We start from the raw sequence: 11,718 nt of genomic DNA, 5'->3' as shown, positions 1-11,718 counted from the left end.
CCCCCCACCGCCGATGTCACCGGCTAGCCGTGTTATTTCGAGCGTCGCATTTCGCTGTCCGCATTTACGAAAAAGGTCCGGTGTGGTTGCCAAGGGTTTACGATAAGGTGTTTTGCGAGATCCTTCGAAATGAAAGAAACAACTTTTTTTCTTTTCGTGAAAACTTCGCCTGCAATTTCAGTTTGCCCATAGTCTTCGTCTGAATTCGGATTCGACCTCGGATTCGCCGTGAAAATCGAGAGGTTTAATTTCATGTCTCTTTCGTAAAATTTAAAGACAAGACCGATTTTATCAGAACCACAAAGGTGCATTGAAAGGAATGACTACTTTTTTTTTCTTTTTGTGAAAACTTCTATTACAATTTCAGATTTCACCGTAGCCTTCGCCCGTAGAATTCAGATTCGGCGTAAAAATCGAGAAGTTTAATTTCTTGTCTTTCATAAAATTTAAGATCAAAATGGATCTTACTAGAATCACAAAGATGCGGTGTCCCGATTCTACGCTAAATTTGGAAGATATAATTCGGTCTCTTCTGAAAAAAGGATATTAAGCTCTTGGAATATGTGTACTCTTGGATGTTTTAACGAATCTATTAACAGATACAGTTTTTTATTGTTGCACTGAAATGAGACATCTGACATAACTTTATTAGAAACAATTATATAATTTATGAAACGGTCGAGAAGTTCGTTACTGAAAAATGATATGACAGAAATGGAGCATTATAATTTCGTCCTGGTAAATCTGATTTTATTTCCCGTTTATTTTTACTTGTTCCTTATTAAACATTGAATCGCGATGCATTGTTATTCTGTAGATACCACATCTAATTTTGTAAGGCGCGAATTTGAATGTGTCAGTTATTATTACTCTTACTCCTTCCACAAACGGATGTCGAATTATTGTTCCACCTCCAGCGGAATACCTTGATTGAGTTCGGAACTCACGCAGAGGAAGTGGCGCGGTTAGTTAGAAAGTTGAAATTACGGCGTGCAAATGTTACGTGCGTGTGTACCCCACACGTTACGCACTGTGCGTCGAGTTTCCGCAAAATTGATACGATTGCAAACAGAAATAAATCGGTGTGTCTCATCTTTTCTTTATCATTTTTTATTCCGTGTCGTTCAGTGACGATTTCGCGACATTACACTTTAAATTTTTAATAATATACATATATATATATACACGTTAAATTAATATTATCACAAATCATACCTAATTTTTTAATTATTTTTAACCATTTTTATATTCTCTCTCTCTCTCTCTCTCTCTCTCTCTATCACTGCTGCTACTCAATATGTCATTAATTTAACTAAAACAATGAAATTAAATAATTTATCCCAAGTAAATTTTACTGAAATTTACTTTATTATTTACTAAAACCATATGCTAATATGGACATTGTTTGAAACTAATCTCAGAAATATAGTCACTGATTTACATTTTGGTGTACTTTTAAGAGTTTTAATTTTTATGACTCATGGTGACCTGGTCTCCTTTATATAGAAGTTAAAAATAACAAAATGTCAAATGTTATTTTTAACTCAAGGAATTGGGTTACTATTGCTCCTTTGATATCTATTAGTGAATTCTGTCTACACTGTTAAATTTATAATATCAAATTGTACTCAATTTGAGTTATTTTTAATCATTTTTTTAGGTCGTTACTATTCCTATTCAATGTGTCTTTAATTTAATTAAAACAATGGAATTAAACAATTTATCTCAGGAAAATGTAGTAAATTCGACTATTATTTACTAAATGCGTAATATGTTAATATAGATATATGATGTTTTTAAGCTTTAAAGCTAATTATAAAAATATTGCGTGATACACATAAATAATATAGAAGTTAAAAATAACAAAATATTGGTTATAATTCAAGGGATTGGTTTATTATTGCTCCTTTGGTATCTAACAGTGTATTCTGTCTATGCGATTATTCCGCGTACGTCATTATCCGCCTCGCTGGAAATTTTCAACGTTTGACGTTGTAATTACTGGAAACACGGCGAGTATGATAATGCCGATGCTACGTTACAGTATATTATCAAGCGCGTTATAATGCGTTACGACTCGCACGCCGTTGTTAATCACTCCGCCACATTATTGCAGATGTTTACGATGTTTATTCAACGTGCAGCTTCTCATAATTAAGTAATGGAACTATTTCCGCCTGATTGCGTTGTAAGCCTCTTTGAACGATCTGTAATCGCGATCTGTTCGCGTCCAATTTCGTGAGTTCTTTTTATAATTACACGTAATGTGTTTTTATACATAGTATTTATAATACACGTATATTTTTCTGTAGAGATAAATTTTAATATATTATATTTTACAAACACGTGCGTATTTTGATACTTCAAATGTTTTTCATTCTTGCGTAAACATAAAATTATAAATACGAATCAGGTCGCCTAAACTTGATCTTTCATAATAAATATAAAACATAAATGCAGTTCATGCGGCAAATTATCTAGCTGCAAATGATTTTCTTTTGTAATTTTAAGTAAAAGATTCTTCGTTTATTTAAATTTTCGTAACGACCAAGAGCGCGGTCGATTTCGACAAGAGAATTCGTATCTGCATTTGCACTGTAATATGTTAGAAGTAAATTTAACTTCGCCATCAGATGTATCGCCATTATTATTGTTCTCCATTGCTATGACGCCTTTGGGAGACTATCTACCGCGTAAATATGTATATATTCTAATGCATGCGCAATTGGGTACACGTACACACTTGACAAGAACTTTGAGTGCCATCTTTCCACCCTCGACCTCGTTAGTTGCTACTAAACCCTCGGTGCTACCCACTTTTCCGTCTTTTTCAAACTTCCATGGAAACGGTGTCTACTCGAAACGACGTTTCACAGCCTTTGTATTTTTTTTCTCGCTGAACTATTTTCGAGTATTTCGAGATTTTCAGCAAAATTGCTGTATTTCTTGATTTTGCATTATTTTCATTGTCCGTTTAAAACATAAGATTATAATAAAAATAATATTTGTTTCTTTAATTATTATATATTAATTTATCAGAATCAATTAGAACAAAAACGTACCTTTCTATTATTTTACGAAGAAACACCTCGTTTTTGAAGCTGCCTTTCTTCTTGTCATTTTTCGACAAACTTTGCAGAGATCTGAAACTGTCTACGAAACTTTTAAAAAGTCGTTTAAAGATACAGACTTGGAACTGTTTTTTCAATATTAGGACTTGGCTCGTTCGCCTCTTCTCAAATGAAAGTCTCTGTACTCGACTGTATATTCGTAAACTTGGGAATATTCCAACATAAAACGAATTTATCCATCGAGGGGCAAACGCTCGGCACATTTCTATGTAACGTACGTAACAATACGTGTAATAAAAAATGCATTCATCAAACACGGTCGAATTTCTTGTAACAACAAAGAGGAAGAACACGCGCGTCTCGAAATCCGGGAGAGGCGGATTTGTTCCTTTCTTCCTATACAGAGGAGCTTCCATCCACAAATCCACCAATAAAGCCAGGCGTTTACCACACTTGCTACGACAACTCCGACTTTCCTTCGCGTCGAGAGAAGAAAACTCCTCGAGATGGTCCTAGAATGGACTTGCGAAGACTTTCGCAAATGATCGATCTCGTAAAACGGATGCTCCCTCACGTATGAATCGAGGCACGTCCGAGATCCGTATGCCTTCCTAGGCTTCGTAAGGGATACAGTAAAATTCCGGTCGCGAGAAGGAAGCTCCTGATCTCAGTGCACGTTTGAGATCGCACGTGTCCTGGCACACGTGCGTGTGTGCGATGTCAAAGGTACCTACTAGATACAAAATACATGTATTAAGATCTGAACGATTGCAAAGGATATTTAATACTTTGCCTTGTCGCTTTTAAACGAATTTCTGTAAGGATTCAGTCACTCAAAGATATAGATAACGACTTACAGTCAGAAATTATTTTATTAAGTATTTATAAAGATATTGATAGAAAACAATAAAAAAATTATTTGTATGATATAATAATTTATTGAAAATTAATTATCTAAAATTATAAATTACATTATTAATTCGAAATTGAAGTATCCATCGTTTTTCTTTTCTAGATAGATGCAAAAACAGTTTAATACTGAATTAAACAGGATTTTTATGATTCTGAAGCATTTTTATTATTTTATTAATATAAAAAAAGTTACTATGTTATGAAACACATTTAGTTATTTATTGGAAAAATATAATGTCTTTTTTACTTTTATTTTTATGTTAAATTCAAATGAAAATAAAATACTAATTACAGAGAAGAAATTGGCAAAACAGATTTTATTAAAAAAAAAAAATACAATGGGAAATAAAAATAAAAAAATTAGTAAACGAGAGAGAGAGAGAGAGAGAGAGAGGGGCTAGTTAGAGATTTCAATTTCTTTTTTTATTTAACTTACTTTTCCCTTGATTTTATAAGAGTTGTAATTGTTTTGCACATTTTTAAAACATTTAATTCGTAATTGAAGGACTAAGGAATTTCCAATATTTATCTAATTTTTTTTTACATTAATGATATAAGTAGCTATTTTTGCATATCAATTACTCAATTGTGATTTCGTAGGACATATCAGTTGCTTTTCATTTACACACGAGTGAAACTGAGTCTGAAAGTGAGCTGAGTATTTCATACTCAGATTAATGGCGTCATTATTTCCTTACTTTGATAAAAAGTTATCACATAACAACACGGGTTCATAACCTCACTAAAGTGAGTTTATGAGACTCACTAAAGCACACGGTCTCGATCTTGTGCAGATTATAAGCAAAAACTCAGTTAAATCTCACTTATTAGAATGCAAAAGGAACAAGTATTCAACTGAGTTATGACGTCACAAGTGAGAATTATCTGAGAATCTGTATAAATGGAAAGCAACTATTATAGAGCAATATATTACTGTCTTTTGCATTTTTTCTTGCAATATCGACATAGGAAATTTTTTTTTAATTGACCTTAGCGATCGATAATGTATAATTTTGTATACGATCTCGACTTCTCTCGAATTTAATCTTTCCAAGGAATATGATTGAAATTAGTGTGGCAAGTGTTAGAGTTTAGGCAAAAATTGAATTAAATCCATAATTTGTAAGACCCGCTTTAAGTACAATTTTATCCTTGAATTATAAAATTAGCTCGCTCTCTTGCTCTGAATATTTAATTTAAACGCATAAATTGGACGACGCTTTCGCGCGCTTAAGGACAAAAATATTAACGATCTTAAACTTAGAACTAAGAACACTAAGCGTCAGCCTTCTTATATAAGTTAAATCTAAACCCTCTTTATATAAAGTTTACGGTATAATTCCGAAAGTCAAAGCTTTGAGCTCGACTTTGCAAGATTTTTACGAGCGTCCGACGGTTTTTCTTTTCCAGGAGAACGATACGATACGTTTTCGCGTGACTCTGGAGGACGAGGTACCCGCGGGACAGCAGCCGAACATCGTCGGTGTGGACGCTTACGTGATTGTACTGGATGAGAACGATAATCCGCCGCACTTCCTGGGTGTGCCATACGAGGCGGTCGCCGAGGAGGACACTCCGGTCGGCTCCACCATACTTCCGGGCATCAGGGTCGTGGACCCTGACCTCCTGGGCGACATTATAGATCTAACGTGCGTCCCGCAGCCACAGGTGAGTCATTAATACGCGTTAGCGCGCGCGGTAATGTCCCGTGAAAGATATTTTTATCTGGTCTCTCCCGACGATCGAATTTCTTGCCGCCTTTTCCCACGTGGGATTTTCTCCCGTGGAGGAAAATTTCAACCAAGACGAGTCGTGCCCTTCTGATCCACCGTCTTGGAAAATCCGTCGTTGATAGAATTACGTAGAGAACAACATGCTTTCTTTCTATCTCTTTATCTCTCTTGACTTAATATCTTTACGAAGCGCACTTTCCGACAAAAAATGCGAGATCTTTTCTTACTTTTCTTCTTCCGAACTGGTGATCGAGTAAAGGCGTAATGCGGTCTGACAGGTCCCACATGGATTCATACAACAATCTTCTTGTTAATAATTGCTGTATTATGCTGCGTATGTTAAAGTGACTAACAGTTCCAAATTAGGAGGGACAGTTTTAAATTTTAACTCTTTACCACTTTACAACGCATTCTAAATTTCATCCCAAATTAAGGATATGATTATAAATTGTCCCTTTTTTAAGTGTGAAAATAATAAATGTGAAATATATTTTTTTCAACTAACATGATTTTTTAATTTGAAAACCCAGATATTGAATGTATTTATAAAATATTATATACATTCGATAGAAATGTACAATTTTAAAAAATAATACGTAATTTCATAACTTGATCTAATTTTAATTGTACTCTCATGTTATACATTAAGCGTCATTAGTTATTTACAAATATAATAATATAGGTAATATTGTTTGTGTTTCATTAACAGTTATAAAAAAAATATTTATTTGTTAAAAGTTTCCCTTCTTACAAAGGAGTTGATTACCTTAGTGTACGTTGCTTTCTATTTCAACATTGAGAAAGATTTCACGTTGAAAATGAACGAACCAGTAGATTCTGATCAAAATTCTAGTCCTCATAATCGAACATCTCGATTAGAATTCTAATTGATATGGTTAGAATCTACTGTCCATTTTCAACTAGAAATTTTTCTCAGTGAAGAGTGAAGTCCACAAACCCTGAGCTGCAGTTTATTTCCTAACTTCACGTAGGTACTGTAAATTTTTTTTGTGTTTATATGAACATTCCGCCTCTCTATCGATTTTCAATCGGCATCGATTAAATTATTTATTCTGTCGCAAAATATATATACAGACGGTATCTGGAAAAAGACGGTATGGAAAAAATAGATTAGGAGAATGAAAAAAGAAATGAAAAAAAAAAAGGTCTCTTCTAAATTCGTTTTTGCTATCACGTCTGACAGTCGCACGAAAGAAAACGGATAATAAACAGACTATAAAAGAGGGAGTTGTTTTCCACTCAAAGGATTTATTAAGAATCGTCGTCGGTCGTCGTTTCGATCTCCTTTACGACGCGACACGAGCTGCAGCATCAAGACCGGGCTGCAACGGCCGCTATCGTTGAGATGCAGTTGGTTGCACGGTGGATAAAAGATGTACAAGTGCCGGTGTTTCACGTAAATGAAGAGAGCTCGGATGAAGTGGTCCCCTTGCCTGCGAGACGAAGCGAGGCGAAGAGAGACGAGGTGGAATATCGGCGCCGAGGCGCTTTGTAATTCGCAGTTTTCCATTAAGTTATCCACTCCCGTATCCTGTAATAAACTCAGAGGGAGAGCGAAAGGGAATGAGGGAATGCGCCGGACTCGCCTCGCCTCGCCTCGCTTCGTCTCACAACGTCGAGCAGCACGCCCGAGGGAGCTGAGGACTCGTCGACGACGGTGGCGTACGGCAGCCAGTTCTCGTAGTCGGTGTCGGACTTTCGCAATCATCGTTGTGGAGCCCGACGTTAACCCCTGCGGAAAACGCGTGGCCTATTTCGCACGAGCGAGCGTGCTGTAGCGCTCGTATAGCAAAGCGCGTTCGCAAATTTAATAATCGTTCCGATGCGTAAGCGGAAATTTTATTACCGCCGCGTAGAATTTGAATTCCAGTTTCTTCGCCAACTTAACCGGCGCGGCGATGTAATTGAATTTATTTTCAGTATGTGCAAGCGAGGTACTTGTCCCACTAATGATTCGAAATGCAAACATACGTTTAAGTTAACCAATGTTTTACATGAGAAAAAAATATCTGTTAAAATAACTAAAAACTTCACTGATTTAACAAATCTACAACCGTAATATACAGACAGCTAGTTTTCTATGTTAAAGTAGTAAAGTTGTAGAAGTAGAATAAAATTAGCGATTATAGATTAGATAATTATATTTGTTGTAATGTAATAACACAATAAATTAATACAGCAAATTAATACAACAAAAATAACTTTCTATGAAAATCATTATATAGATCAAAATTTTTAATGAAACTATGCTATAACTAAGATGACGTATACTCTGTTACTGCATTAAAGAAAACTTGTTGTATTAGCAATTTTCATAGCAAAGAATTAGCTCAGGTAACATACTGATAATTGCTCAGACATGACTTCTTTGTTAAACCATCAAATCGTTTTATAAATGTTCAACTCACGCAGCAAGCTATAACTTTACTGAATCATCCTATCTATTTCTTCCATGTACTTATAATTTAGAACCTCGTAATAATAATTGTACAGGTTCATAATAGTAATTGCGCAGATTAGTATCGTGTAAACGTTTTCAATCATCTAAAATTTTTGCTTCAAATCCAAATGACCCGTTGTTGTCCTCTCAAAAAGGATTTCTAGTAACGAGACAAAAAATGTTTTTGACGTGTTTAATCTTATCATAATCCTATATAGTATAAAAATAATATATTATTAAAATTAGATAAATATTTCTTATTGTTCTCCATTGAATTAAATAAGATTGATTCATAATCTTGAAACAGGAATAACATGTATAAATTTAAGTTTATATATTCTTTTTTGTAGATTAAATCTTTACCTAAGGGATTTGCGGGCTATCGCTATGTCGTGATCCATTACTGATGCTTTTAGCAATGGATCACGACACGACGATAATCCGCAAACCCTTTGGCACTTTTGAAGAAAACACCCGTGAAAGCCTCAAAAGTATAAATCTTTATCCGATATTATAATCGTATAATGCTGGCGCTATATATAGTATTTGGCGCGAAACCGATGTGCTTGATCATTTTTATTCTAGATTTAAGATTTTTCCATTTAAGAATAACATATTCTCCTTTCAACAATAAATATGATTGTCTCTATATCGATCCTATTCTACGATAAATCGAAAAGTAATAGCATTGGATTCGGAAATTTTTCTATGACTGTGAAAGTCGAGAATTAAGCAGAAGATATGTTGCCTTTAGAATAAAGCTATGTTACATTTTAATCTGTCGATTTGAAACGAAAAGGAAGCAAGCAATCGTTAGCAACCCATCTTACATATATCTGAAAATGTAATCTTTTTTTTGTATATTTTTATTTAATACAAACTCAATTCAGATAAAGCGTCCGATAGTACGCCTTGTAATAAGGTTTTTGTTTTATCGTACTTCGCACAAGTCTACAAAATTGAAGTCACGTACGTGGATCGTATTTACGAAAAGTTGTAACATGTTACCGTGGAAAATTGCTGTTGAAAACCGCTTTCTGCTTAGGCTCCCATCATATAACGTGCAATCGGTAACGCGATACGCGTCGTTTGTTTTACAAAGTGGCACGAAGAAACACCCCGAAAATTCGGTCGACGGGAAAAACAGCGCAACGTATCGCTTTCGCATAGGCGCTTTTTTTTCGCGAGGATAAAAAAAAGAGAGAGATTCAATTCGTATATCATCTCACGACCCGTTAAAATTATCTGCCTGCAGCCTCCTGGTTTCATCCCCTTTCTCTCTTCGCACCGGCTTTCTATCTTGCGCCCCTCCCTCCCAGGAAAGACGCGCGCGGCGGAATATTAGTACGTATAACGCACCACCCCCTATGTCATATCCGCTCGATAAATTCCCGGTCGGAGCCGTTAGGCGCGACCAATAAAACCGTAAAACCTTTTAACTAATGGCCTGGCTTTACGGCGACAAACTTTAATGCCTCCCCCGTTTTTCGTTATATGCGCGTGCATCGCGATGCCGCGCTGCTCGAATGGCGCGATTGCGTTCAGTCATTAAGCGTAACTAATGTTTACAGTGTTCAGAATACCAGCGCGCGAATCATCCGCGAAACCAAAATCAACAGCGAAATTTTCCATTAACGATCCGCAGAATCGATAGCTGACTGAACCACTCGAATTTATTATGAATTAGAGACACGCTCATTTGCGTTTATTATTTTTGATTTGATTTTGTTTGATATGAATTACTTTTAATCTATCAGACATGTTTCTCACTCTTTTTCTCTGTCGATGCACACGGATTATAATGGGTTATTATTTTTTAATTTTTTTGCGATAATTTCTGGATTCGTATTAATATTTTTTGTTTATTTTAAAGAGTGTCTTGCACGCCATGAAAATTGTGTCAACAATTTCCAAGTTTTCCACGTGATTTAACGAATTTAATTTTGTATCTGTTCTATGTCAGCATTTTTTAACCTTTATCACATTAAACAGAATTGGGCATAATTGATTCGTAAATGTAATTAATTACAATTGTAATTACTTTAATTGCAATTACAATATAGCTACAATTACGCTGTAATTACAATTAAAACAATTGCAATTAAAGTAATTGTTAGGGACGCAATTATACTGTAATTGCAATTAAAATAATTGTCATTAAAATATTTGCAATTAAAGTAATTGTTGAGTCGCAATTAATTCAATTCAGTTACAATTATAATTGTAATTGCATACGATTACTCTCACAATTATTAGTTAGGTAAAATTATAAGTTGAATATAGAGTTGGACGTAGATCACACAACTTAAAAATGTAATTAATTTAATAATTTAATAAAAATAATTCAAGAGTTATGTAATTGTGGAATCACAATTACTCATAATTATAATTGTTTACAGGGTTGGCAAGTAATGCGTTACTTGTAACGCCATTACTTTGTTGATCGTTACCTTGTTATAATAACTATTTGATAATGACATTGTGAATTTTTTATGATGGTAACATCAGAGTTAGAAAAGTCAAACATTACTTGTAACAGATTGAAAAAGTCATTCGTTACTGAAAAATAGTAACTCCTAATTTGTAACGCGTTACTTTTTACTTGTTGCTTTTACTTTTTACTTGTTACGTGTTACTCGTTACTTATTACTTTTTTCAGTAATAACGCGTAATGGTAACAAGTTACTTTCGAAAGTGACTCTTCTAACTTAAGCACAACCTTAGCATTTAGTTAGTTAGCGTCATAAAAAATTGCAACAACGTCATCAAATTATTTATTATAAAAAGTAACGGTAAAGTAACTGAAAAGTAAGGTTTGCTAACCCTGATTATTTATAATCATTGAAGTTTACGGAAAAAGATCTTAAGGATAGGATACATTTATACAATATTCTATAAAGCATTAAGGGGGCATATACACCTAGAGATGGTAAAAAAATCGATTTTTTTTACATATTTTTAAAGTATAATAAATATATATCTTAAAAACCTGACCCGTAATATAGAAGTGATTTTATAGAGGCAGTATCGTTTTAATTAAAATCAGAATAAATTCAATATAAAATTTAAACACAATATAATTTAAATAATTTTTTCACAATTTTGAAGAGATTTTTTTACTTCGTGTCTCACTTACTTTTTTATTTACATACTTAAATATTTTTTCTTCTTTTTACTTTCCCTAAAATTTTTGCGGCACACTCTTTGCGGCACACCAGTATGCATACCTACTGGTTAAAAAAGCCCTGCATGAATTTGATAAAATATTCGTGTAAAGCGTTTCATAAGATATCCAACGAAATAACAAGATGTTCCAACTTAAATGAATGTTCAATGTGATAAATCGATTAATTAACGCTAAAAGTCGCGAATACTTGCCGAGGTATCCCGCGCGCGCAGTTCTGCGCGTCATTAAAATCACGAATACGATCAACCATACTTGTCACGACAACTCATCCTCACGATCAACTTTTGTTGCAGTTTCTGGATGCCTGCGAGAAGTTCGGCATCGTTAACGTCGAGAGGAGCCAGAATACGTATG

The 11,718-nt window shown here is 34.4% G+C and overlaps 1 protein-coding gene and 1 pseudogene across 1 annotated transcript in view; one reads left to right on the top strand and one right to left on the bottom strand.

Moving 5' to 3' along the window:
* LOC108764331 (uncharacterized) overlaps positions 1 to 190 on the bottom strand; it is a 588-nt pseudogene extending 398 nt beyond the window's left edge.
* Positions 1 to 11,718, top strand: part of Cad87A (cadherin 87A) — a 257,421-nt gene that overhangs the window by 228,377 nt on the left and 17,326 nt on the right. Inside the window, exons 6-7 of the mRNA XM_018512442.1 lie at positions 5,394 to 5,651; positions 11,658 to 11,713. Of these exons, the coding sequence (XP_018367944.1) occupies positions 5,394 to 5,651; positions 11,658 to 11,713 (314 nt within the window). The remainder of the gene's footprint in view (positions 1 to 5,393; positions 5,652 to 11,657; positions 11,714 to 11,718) is intronic.

The sequence above is a fragment of the Trachymyrmex cornetzi genome, unplaced genomic scaffold (assembly GCF_001594075.2).
Source record: "Trachymyrmex cornetzi isolate Tcor2-1 unplaced genomic scaffold, Tcor1.1 scaffold412, whole genome shotgun sequence".
NCBI classification, from domain to species: domain Eukaryota; kingdom Metazoa; phylum Arthropoda; class Insecta; order Hymenoptera; family Formicidae; genus Trachymyrmex; species Trachymyrmex cornetzi.
Note: the sequence above shows the minus strand (reverse complement) of the source record. Positions and strands in the feature narration are given on the sequence as shown.